This window comes from Indicator indicator, chromosome 4 (assembly GCF_027791375.1).
Source record: "Indicator indicator isolate 239-I01 chromosome 4, UM_Iind_1.1, whole genome shotgun sequence".
Classification (NCBI taxonomy): domain Eukaryota; kingdom Metazoa; phylum Chordata; class Aves; order Piciformes; family Indicatoridae; genus Indicator; species Indicator indicator.
The window spans coordinates 44,368,110-44,386,621 of record NC_072013.1 but is presented as its reverse complement, the minus strand read 5'-3'; the positions used below and the strand labels follow the sequence as shown (position 1 = coordinate 44,386,621).

The window sequence follows — 18,512 nt, the reverse complement described above, 5'->3', positions numbered from 1 at the left end:
ACTGAAGAATGTGGTGTCATGACATAAGGCAGATACTGGTATGTCAGATTATATTTTTCTTTCCTAAATTAGATGTTAAGCACTTGGGAAACTCAGTAGGAGCTAAGAGATTCTGCCTCTCAGAAGTGATCCGCAATGGATTGTTGCATGATAATATGCCTTTGTGTGAGGCAGTGACCCCCTAAACCTTGGGAAAACAAAGTGAAAAGCAATGCCTGAGTCACATGTGTGAATATGTTACTGTGCAGTGGTTTTAATGATTTCCAACTTTGCTGTAAGGAAAAAATATTACCGTTTGTGTAATAGTTATTGAGCTGTTTTGCTAGCCTAGCAGAATATGCTAGACTATGTGATTTTGGTTTACTTTAACACACTAATTCTAAGATAAATTGGTCTATGTAAGCAGCAAAGTTGTCCATTTATTGAGGTTAACAAGAAAACTAGGGTGAGTGTTGACCGTTGTGACTTAGGATCAAGATAACTGGTGGAAAACAAGATGTGTCAGTTGATGCTTTTCTCCTAGTGCTCTTCCAGTGCCTTGCAGCGTTACCTTCAAAATCTTCTCACGAGTAACCTTTGTACTGTGTGGCTGATACTTTAAAGTGTTTTTGTACTTGAGTACAGACTTCAAAATGCAATCTGAAAAATTTTGTGGGGAGAAAGTCTGTATCTTTGTATGGCAGAACATTTTTATACTATAGAATGTAGAGGAAAAAACAGCATCAAAGAAAACAGTAAAAAAAAATTAAGCCTTAGAACATGATGTTGAAATATTTTTTTGACAGTGTGATTAGAGAACATTGCAAAGTTAGCCTTAGTACTTGTAAAGATAGTCTGAATGTTTGTGATGATGAAATTGTTATGGGACACATTGCTCTAGAACAAGGGTGCAAGGGGAATTTCCAGTTGGGATCTAGATGAAGTTAGTTTCACCAGTAGTGTTGAAGCCTTCAGTCCAGTTTCTGACCAATGTTGCAGTGCTCAGATAATCTTCCAATTTTTCTATATTTGATCATGGTCTTACTTTATTTTCAGTATGGCTTTGGAGCTATTTTGTGAGAGAGCTCAAGCTTTATGTCTTGTGGGGAAAAAAAAAAGTATTCCTTGCACTTTTGCCATTTCTTCTGCTGATTTTTGAGGAGATTGAAATCTTAGGTTTGGGTTTTGGGTTTTTTTTTAAGCTTTTTCCTTGTATGACGGGAAATGTCAAACAAAGGAATGTGAGTAAACTAGATCTCTTAATAGCTCTTGTGTCCTTGAATTATAGGACCATTTTTCTCCTAAATGTTTTTACTTTTATTACTTTTACCAGTACATTCACTTGGAACAGGTTGTAGATTAGGATGGGGAGTGAAAGGAAAAATGAGGAGGAAAAACCTACCAAATTTGCTGCTGTCTGTAAATGTACTTTGTCTTGAGCATCTCAATTATTAGCAAGATAACAATATACAGTAATGAAAATAATGCAGTAATAAGCATGATAAATAAAATTATTTGTATGATTGTTGGTGCCATGAATCAGAACTCTGGAATTTCTTTTTCTGCTAGAAATAATCTTTTAATGATGGGTATTTTTGTAATGTGTCCCTAGTGTTCTAAGGATGTTCATCATTGCAGAATCAGGGTTATTCTCAAGGGAAAAATGAGGGAAATATAATTTTTTATTATTATTATTTAAGCTAAATAGATTTTTCTTTCTTTAGCTTAGACAAATAAATGTAGATCTCCAGACTGATGCTGCTCTGCAAGTGGATATCTCAGACGCGCTCAGTGAGAGGGACAAAGTGAAATTCACTGTCCATACAAAGGTAAGTGCCTGAGTTTGTACACTGAACATTCTTCTCAATTACATAGAAAAGAAAGTTTGCTTAAACTGTTTATTGAAACAAGCATAACACAATCCAAAGGAAATGAGAAAATAGCATTGTCTCATGCTTAAGAGACTGTGTAGCTACAGTGCTTAAGAAACAGATGACCAAACAGTTGAGGTTACAAAACTTCACAAAAAATGTAACATTCATTTTTGGTACTGATGTGTTGTCACACCATTCCCATGTTTATTAATTGGCCTGTTTGCACGTAGAATCTTTAATATACTTCAATATTCTTCAGTATAGTTTTTTAATTAGATTAGCTATGGTTTCAGATTCTAAACATGTATTTCCTAGTGGAATTGCATTGAAGAATAATTTTTTGTTACTGCTTGTTAATGACTTTTCTTAATTTTTTACATTTGGATGTTTATTGATGGCAGAATCACTGAATAGTTGAGGCTGAACAAAATTTCTGGAGGTACTTAGTTCCATTTCGACCTTCGCTCATACCATTAAATTGGGGTGAAGCACATTGTTAAGGACTTGTCTGTTTGGGTTTTGACAGTGGAGACTCCACAACCTCTTTGGGCAGCTTGTTCCAATTGATTGCTGTACTAATTAAGAAGGGGTAATTATTGCTATACAAACTTTTTTTTTGATGATTCCATTATTATAACAGGGATATTTTTGTTGTTTCTTCAAAGTGTGTTTCATATAATTAAGGTTTTTTTTGTATGTAGTTTGTTTTGTTTGGGTTTTTATTTCATAATTCTTCGTTTTCACCTTCTAGAGTTCCTTACCAAATTTCAAGCAAAATGAATTTTCTGTTGTCCGGCAACATGAAGAGTTTATTTGGCTTCATGATTCTTTTGTTGAGAATGAGGACTACGCTGGCTATATTGTAAGCATTACAGCCCTTTTGGTGTAGGGGCGCTGTTTTCTGTGAGCTGTATCAAAAGTACTTGTGACTGTTTTTTAAATGCAGTTGAAATGGCAGATGTCCATTCCTTATCAAATCAGATGCTTTAATGTCTCGTTTTATGCAATTACTCCTAGTTAATGGTTGAAGCAAAGCTTGGAGGAAAATTACTGCAGTTCTCACGCTTTGTTGTCTTTCACTCCTAATGAGTGAGTAGTTTAAACTATATCCAAGCAGGTTTTAAGTCCACCATGTTAAGTGTGGGAGATAGGTGAACTGTATAACTTGATGGTATTGTTCTTGCAGTTTAATGTTTAACTTAGCTACAAGTTTCATGTTGCTTTTGTTTTAGCTGGGATGGCAGAGTGCAGTAACTGGGCTCTAAGAATTAGACTTTTCCAGTTTTTGTTATGAAGATCAGAACGATTTTACCGTAATCCACTTGAAGGGGAAAAAACAATGCCAATACCATCTAGAAATATAGAGAACCTTAATACACTTAAGTTCGGAAGTTTGTTTCAGGAGTAGAGGTCCTAAAATAGTCACCTTATGATGTTGCTGCTGTTCATACTTTAATTACAGTTATGTATATTTGACATCTTGGTGTGAAAGTTAAGTATTCATTTTTCTTTCGTGTGTGTGTGGGTGTCTGCTGATTCAGGAAGTAAGCCTGTATTTTGAAGTGGACTAGTTGGCTACAGGACAATGAATATAATGTGTGTCATGCTGTTCTTGAGCTAGTCTTATTTTACTCAGAAAAGCTACTTGAAGGGACTAGACCCACAATTTGGTACTACTTTCAGGCAGTTGACTGCGTAGATGCTAGAGTTTTCTTTTTTGTAATGCAATAATGTAGTGGGCCAATATTGATGAACTATAATTTAAGCATAGTTTAGCTTTGTTCTGTGTCCCTTTACTGACAACAATTCAGGGTTAGTTTGCAGTGTTTTCTTTTTCAAGGTTAATAGACTTTATTACAAGATTAACCCAGAAACTTGTTTACTGTGTGCTTTGTTGTTTCAACAGATGTATCTTTAATGTCAACAGTACTGCAATAAAGAACTAGTGCCTGCAAACAATATGGAATGGGGTTTTTAGTTTAATGTTTTGTGGAGTTATAAATGGATGGTGTGAAAACAGTTCCTTTTTTTTTTTCTTTAAACAAGAAATAATGCTTACCAAAGAAGTTAGAACTCAAAATCTTTATTTTATAATTAGTTTTGTTTTAATTCCTTGTCATGGGAAAGCTATGTGTTATTTGGTTTCTGTTATAGTTAAACTACTGAAGCCATTAGTTAATATTTTAGTAATCTTCAAGGACGCTTGGCTAAAATTGGTGTAGTAATACAGCATGTGAATACAACTTGTGAATGAGAGACTTTATCCATAAATTCTCTAATGAATCATGAAAGAGGAAGCCACATATTAAAAAGCTTCAGGCAGTCTACAGTTCCTGTACTGAATGGATGTTTTTTGGCTGAGAGGATGAGCAATTAAACCCCACCCCTGATTCAATTCCAGATTCCACCAGCACCCCCCAGGCCTGACTTTGATGCCTCAAGGGAGAAATTGCAGAAACTTGGGGAAGGGGAAGGATCAATGACGAAAGAAGAATTCACCAAGATGAAACAAGAACTGGAAGCGTATGTAGAATTCAGTGCTACTTTTTTTTATATATATATATAAAAATATATATATATGTCCCTCAACTTTTAATGCTATTTGCTGTCCCATGTTTCTGATTTCACTGTAATGGTTCTCACTAAGATATAGACTTGGGAATCCAGGTGCTACATAATCAGGGTTATTTTGGTGATCATGATCAGAGCCATTAGGAAAATTGTAGAAATACTTTAGAGGAAGATCTGAAGCAGAAACAAAACCCAACAACTTGTTAATGAGCATTGTTTTATAAGGAAAAAAGATAGCTGGATCTTCTTCTTCTTCACAGAACACCTGCAAAGGGAGGAGGTAGCCTCTGTCTTTTTTAGTTGTGATGTTCCACATTTTATAAGCATAACAAGACTAAGGTTTTTATACATGTAGTGATTGCATGTGGTTGGCATTGTAAACATAGATGCCAATCTTCTGATGCCCAAGAAATACGGAGATTACTAGAAGATTTTTTTTTCCACCTATTTTTTTTCTGCAAGGAGAATATACTTCCTGAAAATAGTGGTTTCCTTTACTGTGAATTTTAATGTGTGTTGAAATATGTGCTCTAAGGCTTTTTGTTCCATACTGAGTTACACAGTGAAGTTTCGCCTTGCTTCATCCACTTTCCTTATCATGCATTCACTTCTTTGATCTTTTTCCTGTCATTGGTTTCAGTTTTCAAGTGTATATTTACGCTGCTTCTAGACTGCTTCTATCAAGAGCTCTGAATTGGCAAGAAAAGTACATAGAACTCTTAGAACTGCTGCTTTCTCTTCGAACTTCAGCTGCTGTGAGCAAATGTCTTAAAAAGCTCTGTATTAGTGTTACGTACAACATACCTTATAGCAGAGTAGATATACACTTCATATGCAGAAAACTGGAAATTAGCAAAACACTATAGATTTTAAAGAATCTGTGGTTTTCCAGCGGCCCTGATCATGATTCTCTTGTGGTCTGGTTAGGGGTTGGATAACACAGAAAACTTTGGGTTTCTTCTACTGCCACCTCCATCCTCTGCATCCTCCTTTTTTGTCTTCACTGAATGACTACTACTCTCACTGAGATCAAACATCTCCCAACACTGACCCTGCTGGTTTGCTGGTATGTAAATCTTAACCTCCTTGCACATAGTGGAAGCAAAAGTGTTGATTATCATTTCACCATCTGACCTCAGAACGGGGAAAAGAGCCCCTCCCTCATTTTCAGACATGTTACATCTTACTAATTGAATTTGCAAAGCAAAATTAATTCTAGCAAACTTATCTTGGTAAGAATGCCTTCCTTTAAGTCACAAATCAGTAACTTCTTTAAAGTTAAGTTGGCTGAACTGGGCAACTATGCAATTGTCACAGTTAAACAATTTTTTTTTTGTTTTGTTTTACCTACCAAATGCAGCACTGAATTTCACTTTTAGAACCACTATGAAGCAAGACATCCATGTAAGCTTTGACCCCAAAAGGCTAGATGCTTTAACATGGAATAAAAAGACTGCTATCTAAACATCTTACAAAACTACATGAATGTTTAAATAAGTAAGGAGGGTGCAAATAGGCAAGGGGATGGAGATGGGGAGGAAGGAATTTACACATCAGCTACATGGTACCTAGTGACTGTAGTCTATCTCAATTTCTTGATGCTTGGGGAGTTGGGAAAAGGACAATTAAAGAAGGTCACATTTTCAGCAAATCAGTCTGTGTTAGCTAGCCTTAAAAATTAGAAGGTATTTGTTGAATCTTCATTAAAAGTCTCTCTGAAATATGTTAGGGCTTCAAATTTCCCTGTAGAATTAACATTACAGTATTTATTTATGCATATATGAAATATTGGAGTCTTGACCTCTTCTGTGTCAGCTTATAATTTTGTATCTTTACTGAGGATCTCTTAAATCTGCTCAGCAGACTAATCTCAAGCTTAATTGCTTCCTGTGAAATTCTTATGTCTGTCTTGTTTTTTTGTTTTTAGTGAGTATTTGGCAATTTTCAAGAAGACAGTTGCAATGCATGAAGTGTTTTTGTGTCGCGTGGCAGCACATCCTATTTTGAGAAAGGATTTAAATTTCCATGTGTTCTTGGAATATAATCAGGATGTGAGTATTGAAAACTGAATTGCTGGCAAGAGAAATCAAGATGTACTTTTATGGTAGGATGGAAAATTGATTAAGAGGGCTTTACCTCCTGAAGCAAATTGCATCAGTTCCTTCATACCAGGCATATTTGTATTTTAAAAGTTAAAAATTAACTTAGTCTGTAGGAATTAATTTTCTTGCCACCTGGGGAGCCAGATGCACTATGTGCTCTAGCCTCAGCATCGAAAATATGAATGGGAATCCAATATTTTTTTGAATTATAAAGATTAACTTTTGATGGTGATTTCATTTGAGGTTCCACTTGTCCATTCTTTGGGGTGGATATTTGTTTTTTTTTTTTTTTTTCCTTTGGGCTTTTTTTGGAGGGGGGAGGGGCTTGTTGGTTTTTTTCCTTTTTTTTGTGGGGAAGGATGATGCAACAAAGACGGAATGCTAATTTCCAAGATTTGGAACCGTGGTTTAAATTCTGTTACTAACAAACCTAGAGAGGTTTTTCAATTAAATCTTCTGATAACTAAAACCTTCTTGTTAGTAATGTTAAGTCAGAATTTGGTTATTTTTTTTCTAGATACTGGACTAATGTGGCTATCTGCATGTTACATGCTGATTTGCTATCTACTTTTGAATTAATGGAGAGGACTTTCTGGATTCATAATAACTCTTTGATGTTATCATTCTAGGCTTGCAATTTGAAAGGCTGGGCCTTATGCCTGTCCTCATTTCAAAGAGCAAAGCCTGAGCAGCACTGGGTTGTTTTTTCTTTGTTTTCATGGGGACTTTGAGTTTCTTATTGCATCACTTGGTCACGGGATGTTTTTCACGTGTTTTTCATCAATTATTGAAACCTACTGTTTTTGATGCAAGTTGTTTTCAAACTCTTACTTTGCCTCCTAATCAATCTAGAAGCTAGATAAGAAAGGATGTTTATTGAACATTTTATTTGTTGGTGACTAAAGTGGCTGGGAAAAACGTCAAAGTGCCTATAGTGCTATAAAAGGTAATATGAGGAGGGGATTTGGAGACCCTCGAATGATTCAAGCAGGTGCAGATACCCAAATATTTCACTGAATCATGCCCCATGAATATGTAGTAGACAGGAGGCATAATTGCATTAGATAGGCTTGACTTAGTAAGAGTTTATGTGTAAATAACCACAGGAAATTTTCACCAGTGCTCATGGGTTTTGGAACACCCCCCCGTGCCCCCAGCACTGAATAAAGAAATGCTGCTTCGTATGCACAGTGATGTCTAATGAGTTACTCAATTTGAGCATCAGTGTTGGAGTTGGTGGTTATGTGTGTTCTGCAAACAGTTTTCAGTTGCTTTTCAAAAATGCAGGAATTTGCAATGATTTCTTCAACATTCAGTCCTAAGACTGGCTCGGCTGAGTATGTTACTGAGGATCCTATTGCTGCTTGATGCAGAAATGCTTAGTGATTCAGGAACTCAGTTTACCTAAATGGTACAAATGTGGATGGACAGCAGAAGTGTGAGGAGGCTGAAATCATGATTATCCTCAGTGCAGTGAGGGGTAGTTGCTTCTGCAGTTTCTGATAGTGAAGATTTGCCATTCTACACTTAATATAATCACAGTTTGCTTTCTTAGGTTAACATCTATACTGAGTGTGATAAATACTGTATTATTAATAACTGAAATGTATAGCATGTGTATTTGGCATTATCTTTAGGTGCTAGATTTTTTGTTTGTTTGTTTCTTTGTTTTTTTTTTCCCTGGAATAGTATTTTAGATCATAAACAACAGTCTAGGAGGTGAGGTAGTTTGTCATTCTGGGTGGATGGTGTCCTATCCTCATTAATGCAAAATAAAAGACTAAGCAGAGAGCAAGAAAACTGGTTTAGGAGTAGCAAGTTGTGCTATGTAATTTTATTTTTAAAAAAATTATTTTAAAGCTTTTATTGCCGCCAGAAAATGAACTGACTTGATAAATTAATTTTATTTTCAGCTGAGTGTTCGTGGGAAAAACAAGAAAGAGAAACTTGAAGACTTCTTTAAGAACATGGTTAAATCAGCAGATGGTGTCATTGTTTCAGGAGTAAAGGTGATAACTGCTGGACATATCAAGATTTAAAATATATTAACATTGTTGTCAACTTTTTAATGAAGCAAATATTTACTTAGCTCCAAAGAAGCTAAGTATAGTTCTGTATCTAACTTAAGAATTAGAGCATGGCAGGGAACCTGTTGCTCTGGAATCAAGATAACTGGGATTGATCTGATTGCTTCTGTGAAAGTAGGCCTACTGTACTCTTACCTCTGTTTTAGGGAATTAAGCATTTTTTTAATCCATAGATAATTGATAATCTGCTTTTTTGTTCAGGCTTGTCAATTTATATAGTGGGAAGGCACATTAGCTTTGACAGCTTCTGCAGTTCAGAAGTTTCTGATGCAGTGTGAATTTCACCAGCCTTGTAACATCCTTCTGCTGTTTGAGAGCTATGCAATACAGGTGCTGCTGATTTTCCCAGTAGATACAAGGATGTAACTGAGATTAAAAAAAAAAAAATCACACCACCAAAAAACCCAGTTTCATTTTGACTTTTCCAAAAGTTGAAAGATTAGTTTTATAACAAACATACATTCTGCAGAAGATGATTTTGATCTCATTTGAAGTCAAATAACCAGCAGTTTTCATAGCTACATTGTTCAAAGCTCTTGTTACAGCTTGGTATTGAGCATTTATTTGTGCTATTTTAGAGGGGTTTTTAAAGTAGTCGTAAACCAAACATCTCAAACTGTAAAACAGAAAATATTAAAATTTACTTACGTTTCCCAACTTGAAAGAAGTCTATCATCAAGATCAGCATTCCTGAGCTAGGAGTTGATATTGTCTCTGCTGTGACCACAGTATCTGTACAACTGGGTGTCTGTCTTCCCCTCCCCCTTTCTCTAGATACTCTATTTTTCTGTCACTAAAGTGGTAGTTAGTAACTAAATTATTTCCTTCACTTCAGAGTTAATTATCTACACCTTCTAATATGCTTTTGTTATAAATTCTTAATAAAACTTAAGATTGTGATAAGTGAAGGAATCAGTTTACATATGTTGTTTTAGACAATAGAAACGTTGTATTTCATGTCACAGCAACAACAGTGTATGCAAATTTACTCTGCAGTCACTCTGTTCAGTGAGTGAAATCCTGGTTTTAAAATTGTTGGTTTTTTGTAGGATGTGGATGACTTCTTTGAACATGAAAGAACATTCCTCGTAGAATACCACAACCGAGTCAAAGATGCCTCTGCCAAATCTGATAAAATGACAAGATCACATAAAAGTGAGTTGCTTTTTTTTCCAGGGTGAGAATAGTACTAGTTTTTAGAGCGCACAGAAGTGGTTTGTTTGGGGCAGTAATTGTTAGTTTTCTTTTTGTATGCAAAAAGTGAATTATTTTCTCAAACTGTAGTCTTTGGACAGTCTAAAGAATGTCGGTCTGACTTTAAAACTTCGTTCCTGTTAGTAAGGTGCTAAACTTTAGGCAGTGAGAGAGCTTTTTATGTTGGCTGTAGAAACAGGAAAATTGTTAGAAATTATGTTACAGAGGGTTGGTCAAACTCCTGACAATGCTTCACTGGTTATCAAACTGAAATTGCCTAGGATGTGTATTGACAGCTGTTATCAGACTATAAATTGGGACATGAAATTTTGGTTAGAGGAGTAGAGCAATGACCTGGGAAGCCTGTTTTGGAAATGGGCAATCTGTAGTTTACGGATAACTTATGATGGACAGAGAGCTGCAGGACTTGCAAAGATACTGACTTGCTGTTTCCAGCAAAAAGTCTATTTTTACATTTTAACAAGAGGAAATGGAGGGGGGTTAATGTCTTCCTAATACTACTGTAACCAACTGCAGTGATTCCCTTGGGGATGTATGGAATAATGAATTGAGTGGAAAGTGACTCTATCAGTTAAAATGAGGTTGTGTTATTTAAAAAAAAAAAAAATAAAATTTCTGCTTAAAGGCCTATAAACTTCAAAACCCTCCTTTTCTGTTCATTGCTTGAATCCATTAGCATTTCAATCTTCCACTGAGTTTATACCGAAAGCAAATGTGCAAATATTTGGTCTTTATGATTAATACATAGCAGCACCTCACTAGTCAAACTCTGCATCCTTCTTTACAAACTCTGCTTTTAATTTCATTTTTTAAAATGCTTTAACACCAATGGTATCTCAATCAGTGAGTGCTTGTTGAAAAGGTGAGGGCTTTCTGAAAATTAGGTGTGCACACATAGTGCTGTGCTCCAGTAGATTGGAGCTTGTTTCCAATTTACTGCTCTCAAGCACAGACTGGGATTTTTTTAATATACTTTTTTCAAATGGTTTTAAACTTTTAGACTCAGATTTAAATTCAGACATTAGCCATCGAGTTTGTACATCTTCCACCAAATCAAAACCGAACACAGTTGCACAATAAATTTACCCAGCAGTTGCTAATTGTATTAAATATTCCTAGATAAATTGTGATTTGGTGAGAGCACCAGGCTTGCGTGAAGTTTTCCTTCATAATAAGTCACGGGATTGAAGTTTTATTACTGGTTTTGTGTTAAATTATGTTCCTTTCAGAAAAATACTTACTTTTGAAGAAAATTCTGAAGTTTTGGAAAGAAGAGGAATAAAATAGTAAAAGAAGTGCTTATTTCTTTTTCTAGGTGTGGCAGATGACTATAATAGAATTGGTTCTTCATTATATGCATTAGGAACACAGGACTCCACAGATATATGCAAGTAAGATACTGTTAATAACTTAAGGAGAAATTAAATAGCAGTCTTAATGATGACCTGTTGAGATCAGTAGCTCTCTTGCTATGAGAACACCAAAGTTCTATCACATAAAGAGATTTTCTTCTCTAGTATTTCATTTCTGCAGTAGGCTCATTTAATACTTCTCCTCTGATACTTGTGTGGAAAAAAATGCTGGTTTCTGCGGTTTGTAGAAAATTAAGCAGATGAAAAGAAGTCCTCATAGAATAAGAAAAAAAACTCCTATGCTATTTTTTTAAAGTGTTTTAAGTGCTCTGACGTGCTGCAAGAACAAGTCTCAGTCTGAGTGTACTGATTTTTGTGGGTGTTCCCTGTACCAACATCTTGAAAAATAGTTTTGCTCTTCTGGCAATTTTACTGCCCTTAGGAAATAAAGGAATCTACAGAGGTCTCTAAACCCTTGAAATAGGAAAGGGTCTCTGTGTACAGATGTTTAATCTTTCAGTGATTTGCCTGATAGGAAGTTTTGTGTATCTGAAAGCAAAACATAGCTAATTAGCTAATCAATCTTGATCCGTTTGAATATGTACACTTATTAGTGTGATGGCATGTGGGAGATGAGTGTGAAAGTTTTTATTAGTTTACCTGGTGATAGCTTACATATTGATTATTTTGATTGTAGTGTTGAGATCTGATATAGTCTGTTTCAAGTCTGTCAGGAATCATGTCTGTCTTCTGTCAGAATAGCATGATTGCACTTGAATTCAGCCTGCTGTTACACTGAACCTCTGTATTGTCTCCTCTGATGAAAATGTGCTACATGGTTGTTCAGCCTCCCTAAATTCCAAGTAGGGCATGCGTCATGTTTACTGTATGGAAAAAAAGAAGTGCATTCAAATTTGAGTGAAGGACACTTGATAATTGCATAGAACTGTTACCCAGGGTGGTGGTGTTTGGAGTTTAATTCACAGAAGCAGAAAGAATCCCTGAGAAGCTGTGCAATTATTCTTTAGTAAAAATCATCCATTTGTTATGCTTTGCTTATCCCTTACCTTTTCTTAAGTTGTACAATTCCCTAACATTTGAAGTGCTTTAATTTGAAACTATTAAGTCCTCTAAGTTCTGTGAATCACAGTTCTAAGCAGTGCTTTTAAGGTCTTACATTACCAGACACAAATTATGTTTTGAGCTCTAGAAAATAATCAGACTGTTCAAATTTAATTTTGTAATATAAGCTGTTTCCTTTGTGCAGGTTTTTTCTGAAGGTATCAGAGTTATTTGACAAAACGAGGGTATGTACTATGAAACCTTTCTACTTATATTCTTTGTGTACATCCTGGAAGTGGCTGGACATCTTGTGTCAACTAGGCATTAATATTTGGGTGTTTTATGCATGCTTCTGTATGAAGTGTATAAGCAAGGTGTGGTAGGGAATAGCCCAACTCAAGCACAAAAATGAAGCCTGTAGAGGGTAAAAGCAAGGACAGGTAGCCAGGGAGGAATACTGAGAAATTGTCTAAGCAGGCAGGGATCAGGTTAGGAAAGTCAAAGTTGACTAGAATTAAATCTGTCTGGGGACACCAAGTGCAGCAAGAAAAGCTTCTATAGGTATGTTGGTGACTAAAACAAGACTAAGGAAAATGTAGGCCTTTTCTGGAAGGAAACAGGAGACTTGATTACTTGGGATGTGGAGAAGGCTGAGGTACTTAATGACATTCTTGCTTCAGTCTTCACCAGCAAGTGGTCCAGCCACACTGCTCAAGTGACAGAAGGTAAAGGCAAGGACCAGGGGAATGAAGAACCACACACTGTATGCCAAGATCGTCCTCAAGACCAGCTGAGAAACCTGAAGGTGCACAAGTCCGTAGGACCTCATGACGTGCATCCATGGGTCCTGAAGGAACTGGTGGATGAAGTGGTGAAGCCACTGTCCATCATATTTGAGAAGTTGTGGCAGTCTGGTGAAGTTCCTGCTGAGTGGAAAAGGGGGTGTGTAACTCCCATTTTTAAAAAGGCCAGTCAGTCTCACACCTGTGCCTAGCAAGATCATGGAGTGGATCCTCCTGGAAACTGCTAAAGCATATGAAAACTAAGGAGGTGACTTGTGACAGCCAACCTGACTTGAGAAGAACAGCTTGTGCCTGACAGATCTGGTGTCTGCCTTTGACAGGGTTACAGTGTTGGTGGATAAGGAAAGAGCAACTGACGTCATATACCTGTACTTGGCATTTGACACTATCCTGCAAGACATTCTTGTCTCTGAATTGGAGAGACATGGGTTTTGATGGATGGATCGTTCAATGAATAAGGAGTTGGCTCAATTTACTCAGAGTTGTGGTCAATGGCTTATGTCCAGATAGAGACCAGTGATGGGTGGCGTTCTTCAGGGGTCGGTATTGGGACTGGCTCTATTTCACATCTTTGTTGTTGGTGATGTGGACAGTAGGATTGAGGCACCCTCAGCAAGTTGGCTAATGACACTAAGCTGTGTGGCATAGTTGACATGCTGGAGGGAAGGGAGTGCCATCCAGAGGTGACAGGCTTGACAGGTGGAAACCTTATGAAGTTCAACAAGGCCCAGCACCTGGGTCAAGGCAATCCAAAGCACAAATGCAGGCTGTGTGGAGAATGTATTGATAGCAGCCCTGAGAAGAAGGACTTGGGAGTGTTGGTGATGAAAAGCTCAGTGTGGCCTGTCAGCGTGTGTTTGCAGCCCAGAAAGTCAACTTTATCCTGAGCAGTACCAAAAGAAGCGTGGTTAGCAGGGATGTGATTCACTGCCTCTACTCTGCTCTTGTGAGACTCCACCTGGAGTACTGTGTTGAGTTCTGAGGTCCACAATATAAGAAGGGCATGAACTTGTTGGAGCAAGTCCAGAGGAGGGCTGTGAAGATGATCAGGAGGGCTGTAGGACCTCTCCTGTAAAGACAGGCTGAAGAAATTGGGATTGGTCAGCCTGGAGAAGGGAAGACTCCAGGGAGACCTTATAGCAGCCTTCCAGTACCTAAAGGAGGCTTACAAGAAAGCTGGAGAAGAACTTTTTTCAAGGACATGCAGTGATAGGACCAAGGGGTAATGGCTTTAAAGCGAAAGAGGGTAGATTTAGATTAGATGTAAGGAAAAAGTTCTGCACTGTGAAGGGTTGTGAGGCACTAGAACAGGTGGTCCAGAGAGGTTGTGAATGCCCCATCTCTGGAAGCATTCAAGGCCAGGCTGGATGGGGCCTTGAGCAACTTGATCTAATGGATGGTGACCCCATGGCAAGGGGCTTATAACTAGAAGATCTGTAAGGTCCTTTCCAACCCAAACTGTTGTACCATTCTGTGAAAAAGAGTAAGATTTCATTCATCTGTTTTGTGAAATAATTGATCCTTAGGAGTCTTCAGTCTGCTAAACATTTCTAGGCAGTCTTCCTGTCTTCTGTGTAAGATGCTGGTAAAGCTCTAAAATGCTTAGAGGCCTTCCTTCTTGGGATGAAGAAATGTAAACCTTAATCCAAAAAATGGTGGTCACGCTATTTGTTGTGTGGGTTTTTTTGCTTGTTTGTTTGGGTTTTTTCTTGGAGCTAAGATCTGTTTCTGCAGTAATTTGATTCAGAAATACTATTGCTGATGCTTTTAACCATATTTTAAAAGATCTTGTCTCTTCTGCCTGACATGTTTGGCTTGGTAGAGCAGAAGATGCATACCTTATATCAGGAAAACTTTCGAATGACAAATGCGTGCATTTCCCAAACACAGCTGTCTCTGCATGAGTACATACTGCGAAGAAAATGAATGAAATTTAACACAAAATGTTGCTTTTTTAAATTTATTTTTTCCTTTTTAAAGTAGGATTTAATGCACTGTGTTTCTAAATACACATAAATGTCTGTTTCAGATACAAGCAAATAAGTGTATGGGTCTCTTGGACCGTTCAATAAATGCAGGTACAGAGCTAGCCTGCAAAAGTGCCTTAAAAATTAGTTTTCCTTTGATCTCAAAAGCAACACAAAACTTCTCGTGTGGCTCTTTGTGCTAGATAAGATTTTATTTCTCTGCTGTTTTTCTGGTGTATGACTGAAGCTGAGAAGAAAGCATTTGTTAAAATAGAAAGCCTATTGCCTACTCACACAGCAGGTTATTGCTTACGTCTTACTACAAAATCCGAATAGTGCTTCTCGTGATGCAGCTTTAAATATTCTGTTAGAAATGCACAATCTTAGATTTTGAAAAAGACAATCTGTCATGGTCTGTTGTATATTTTATCTTGTCTTTACGTCATGCAATTGAATACCTAAAGTATGAGTGGGGTTTTTGTTGATGCTTTTACTTACTGTTTCTCCAGAAAATAGAGGCCCGGGTGTCTGCTGATGAAGATCTTAAGCTTTCTGATCTTCTGAAATACTACCTAAGGGAATCTCAAGCTGCTAAGGTGAATTTATGGGGGTTTTGTTCAGTATTTCTTAAGAGAAAAAAAAAAAAAAAAGAAAATAAAGGATCATCTTGAGAAGTATGCAGTAGATAGGTTAAAATGCTGCCACCTCTGGCCTGCAATCTCTCCCTCAACTGTAAAACCTGGATCTCTGTTGTAGGTAAGAAGCAACAATGCAGTTGCTGATCATGGGACTGACTCTTTGGAAATCTGTGATCCACTTACTAAGGCCAGATTGTGCAGTATAATTAAAAACAGTGGTAGAGTTCTTCCTCAGTTGTTCATGTGTCTGCTGCTTGTAGACTGCAAGCAATTCTTGTTTTTTAAATATTAAAATGGAATGTTCTGGATGGTCTGCGAGTACTGATGTAAAAACACATGGGCCAGATTTAGTGTTCTATACCTATGAACTTTTCATTCTTAGTGTTGTTGGATGTAATATGATAGAATGAGGAAGCATATGACAGAAAATGTCTGTGCTTAGAAGATGACAGCACAAAAACTGCTATCTGTTTCTTGGAGCCTGTGTGTATTTCAAATATATAACATAAATGTAGTCTGTTGCTAATCTTAGTAGCTGTGAAATTTCCCATGATTGGGAACCCTCTTCTTGGGTTGGTTTTGTTGTTTGTTTGGGGTTTTTTTTGAGTATCATCTAAGCCATCTGCTACTAGCCCCTGTCAGACAAGATGCAGACCAGACTATTAAATTGTGTGTCTGATCCAGTATGGATGTTCCTGTGACCTGCAGAATGAAGTAATGTGAATGCAAATAACTTATTAAGAATTGAAATACAACAACAAAAAGACTAAATCTGAAATTATTTCTCTCTCTTTCTCTTTCTTGTTTGATATACACTAAAATCCTTGGTTAGATTTTTGTAAACACCGTACATATTTTATACTTTTTTTTATAGGATCTCCTATATAGAAGATCTAGGTCACTAGTGGATTATGAAAATGCTAATAAGGCATTGGATAAAGCAAGAGCAAAGAACAAAGATGTGTTACAAGCTGAAACTACTCAGCAAATATGCTGTCAGAAGTTTGAGAAGATTTCTGAATCAGCAAAACAAGGTATTTGAGTGGTCTTTGATCTTGTCTTACCACTTGAAAATTAACAGATTTTAGAATGTTATTAATGAGACTAGATTTTTGTTCTGTGTCTTAAAAAGAACTGTTATCTTTTAATAAGTGTTTCTTCTGGAAACTTAGGGTTTTTTTAGGCTAAGATTGTTCTGACCTAATAGTCATCTGACATGATTTGGGGCAGATTTTTTCAAGGTTTAAACACCATGCTCTCTGGTTTTATCATTTAAGAATTTGATGATTTCTATAAATCAGACAGTGGAGAATGAGTGATCCTATTAGCCACAGAGGTATATGCATAAAGCATACTTGCTTTTTCCTTTCTTCATGCTAGTTCTAGCTTAGTATCTTCCCTAAAGACTTTCACATATCAGCCTTGAAAGAACAGTGCACATGGAATAAGAGAATTGTTTAAAACCATCTGTATTGCAGCCTTTTTTTCAAAAGAGCTTTGCATCCACAAAAGGTTAGCTAGAGATGAGGAGCTCCAGTGATGGTTTGCTTTCATCCAACAGTGTAGAATGATCTCTGAACCTGAAATGTGCTGATATTAAACTTGAGCTTTTTCCTGTTGCCTTTTCTCATCCTTTTATCTCTTTCTTCCTGAAGGAAATCTGTGAACAGTTGAAGGCCCTTTCAGTAATACTGTTAATTACCCATTTTTACTTTTTGTAGAACTGATAGACTTTAAGACAAGAAGAGTTGCAGCATTCAGGAAAAATCTGGTGGAACTAGCAGAACTGGAATTAAAGCACGCTAAGGTAACTGTGATCCTTTCTGGCCTGTATTTAAACAGATTTTAGCTGTTATATGCTTGAAAACCCACAATGGCTACATTTGTTATGTGATACACTTCAGATTCAGGAAAGGGAATTTGAAGGTAGACATCATCCAGAAAGATGAACTTCCTTGAATAATAAAGGGAAAAACAAAGCATAGGTGAAATATCTCTGTTGGACTGGTGTGCTTTAGATGCCTTTGGAAGACTCATCTCCTTGAAGATAATTTTGGTTTCAGTTTTATGTTTCTGTAGCTGTTTGATATTTTATAGCTGCAGAGTTTGAATATCTGCCTATTTTTAAAACCTCATTGCACCATTTTATTTCACTGTGAGACAGGAAGTGGTTTCTTCTGTTATCCAGATGTTGGGGACTTGGTGTATAGGATAGGCAAACTATTGAGCATGAGATCGTTTGTCTGAAGTCAGATCAGTGGTACTCTGAATATGCTTTTTGAATATTTTTGCTTTTAAACTTATAAGGTGCTAGCAAAAGAGAATTGTTGCACAAAACCTTTTCAATAGAATAAATTTTTGCAAGAGAAAAATTTAAATTTCACAATGTATTTGATCCTTTTAAATATGAACTCAATGTTAAGTTAGCTGCTCTGATTTCATAGACAAGTACAACGGTGTCTTCAACAATCCTATAGCAGGAGGCAGCTTTGTTTTAAAATGCAGCTTTTTAACACTTCTCATTCTCATCACAAATCTGAAAGTGCATCGGCTACCAAGATTTAAATGAACTTGGAATATGTGTGTTGAAAGGACTAGTTAAGAGGTATGTAGTGTTACTGAGAGACTCTTTTTCAGTAGTGTTGACAGTGTCAATCTTCACTCTGTCAAACCCCTTGTTTGTAAAAGCAGTGCACTGTAAAAGGGTTATTCTGGGGACTTTTTGATTTAAAAAAAAAAATACCTATGTAGGTATAAGTGAGGTTGATGAGATCTTTAGTTGGCAATCAGTAAGGTGTGCAATACTCCTTTTTCAATATGCTCTATCACAAATTCAGCTGTATTTCCACTAAAGTCTTAAAA

The 18,512-nt window shown here is 36.7% G+C and overlaps 1 protein-coding gene across 1 annotated transcript in view; it reads left to right on the top strand.

Annotated features, from left to right (window-relative positions):
• Nucleotides 1-18,512, top strand: part of SNX6 (sorting nexin 6) — a 28,585-nt gene that overhangs the window by 4,988 nt on the left and 5,085 nt on the right. Inside the window, exons 5-15 of the mRNA XM_054400704.1 lie at nucleotides 1,704-1,808; nucleotides 2,605-2,715; nucleotides 4,255-4,376; nucleotides 6,352-6,475; nucleotides 8,440-8,535; nucleotides 9,663-9,768; nucleotides 11,144-11,219; nucleotides 12,448-12,487; nucleotides 15,522-15,608; nucleotides 16,525-16,684; nucleotides 17,372-17,457. Of these exons, the coding sequence (XP_054256679.1) occupies nucleotides 1,704-1,808; nucleotides 2,605-2,715; nucleotides 4,255-4,376; nucleotides 6,352-6,475; nucleotides 8,440-8,535; nucleotides 9,663-9,768; nucleotides 11,144-11,219; nucleotides 12,448-12,487; nucleotides 15,522-15,608; nucleotides 16,525-16,684; nucleotides 17,372-17,457 (1,113 nt within the window). The remainder of the gene's footprint in view (nucleotides 1-1,703; nucleotides 1,809-2,604; nucleotides 2,716-4,254; nucleotides 4,377-6,351; nucleotides 6,476-8,439; nucleotides 8,536-9,662; nucleotides 9,769-11,143; nucleotides 11,220-12,447; nucleotides 12,488-15,521; nucleotides 15,609-16,524; nucleotides 16,685-17,371; nucleotides 17,458-18,512) is intronic.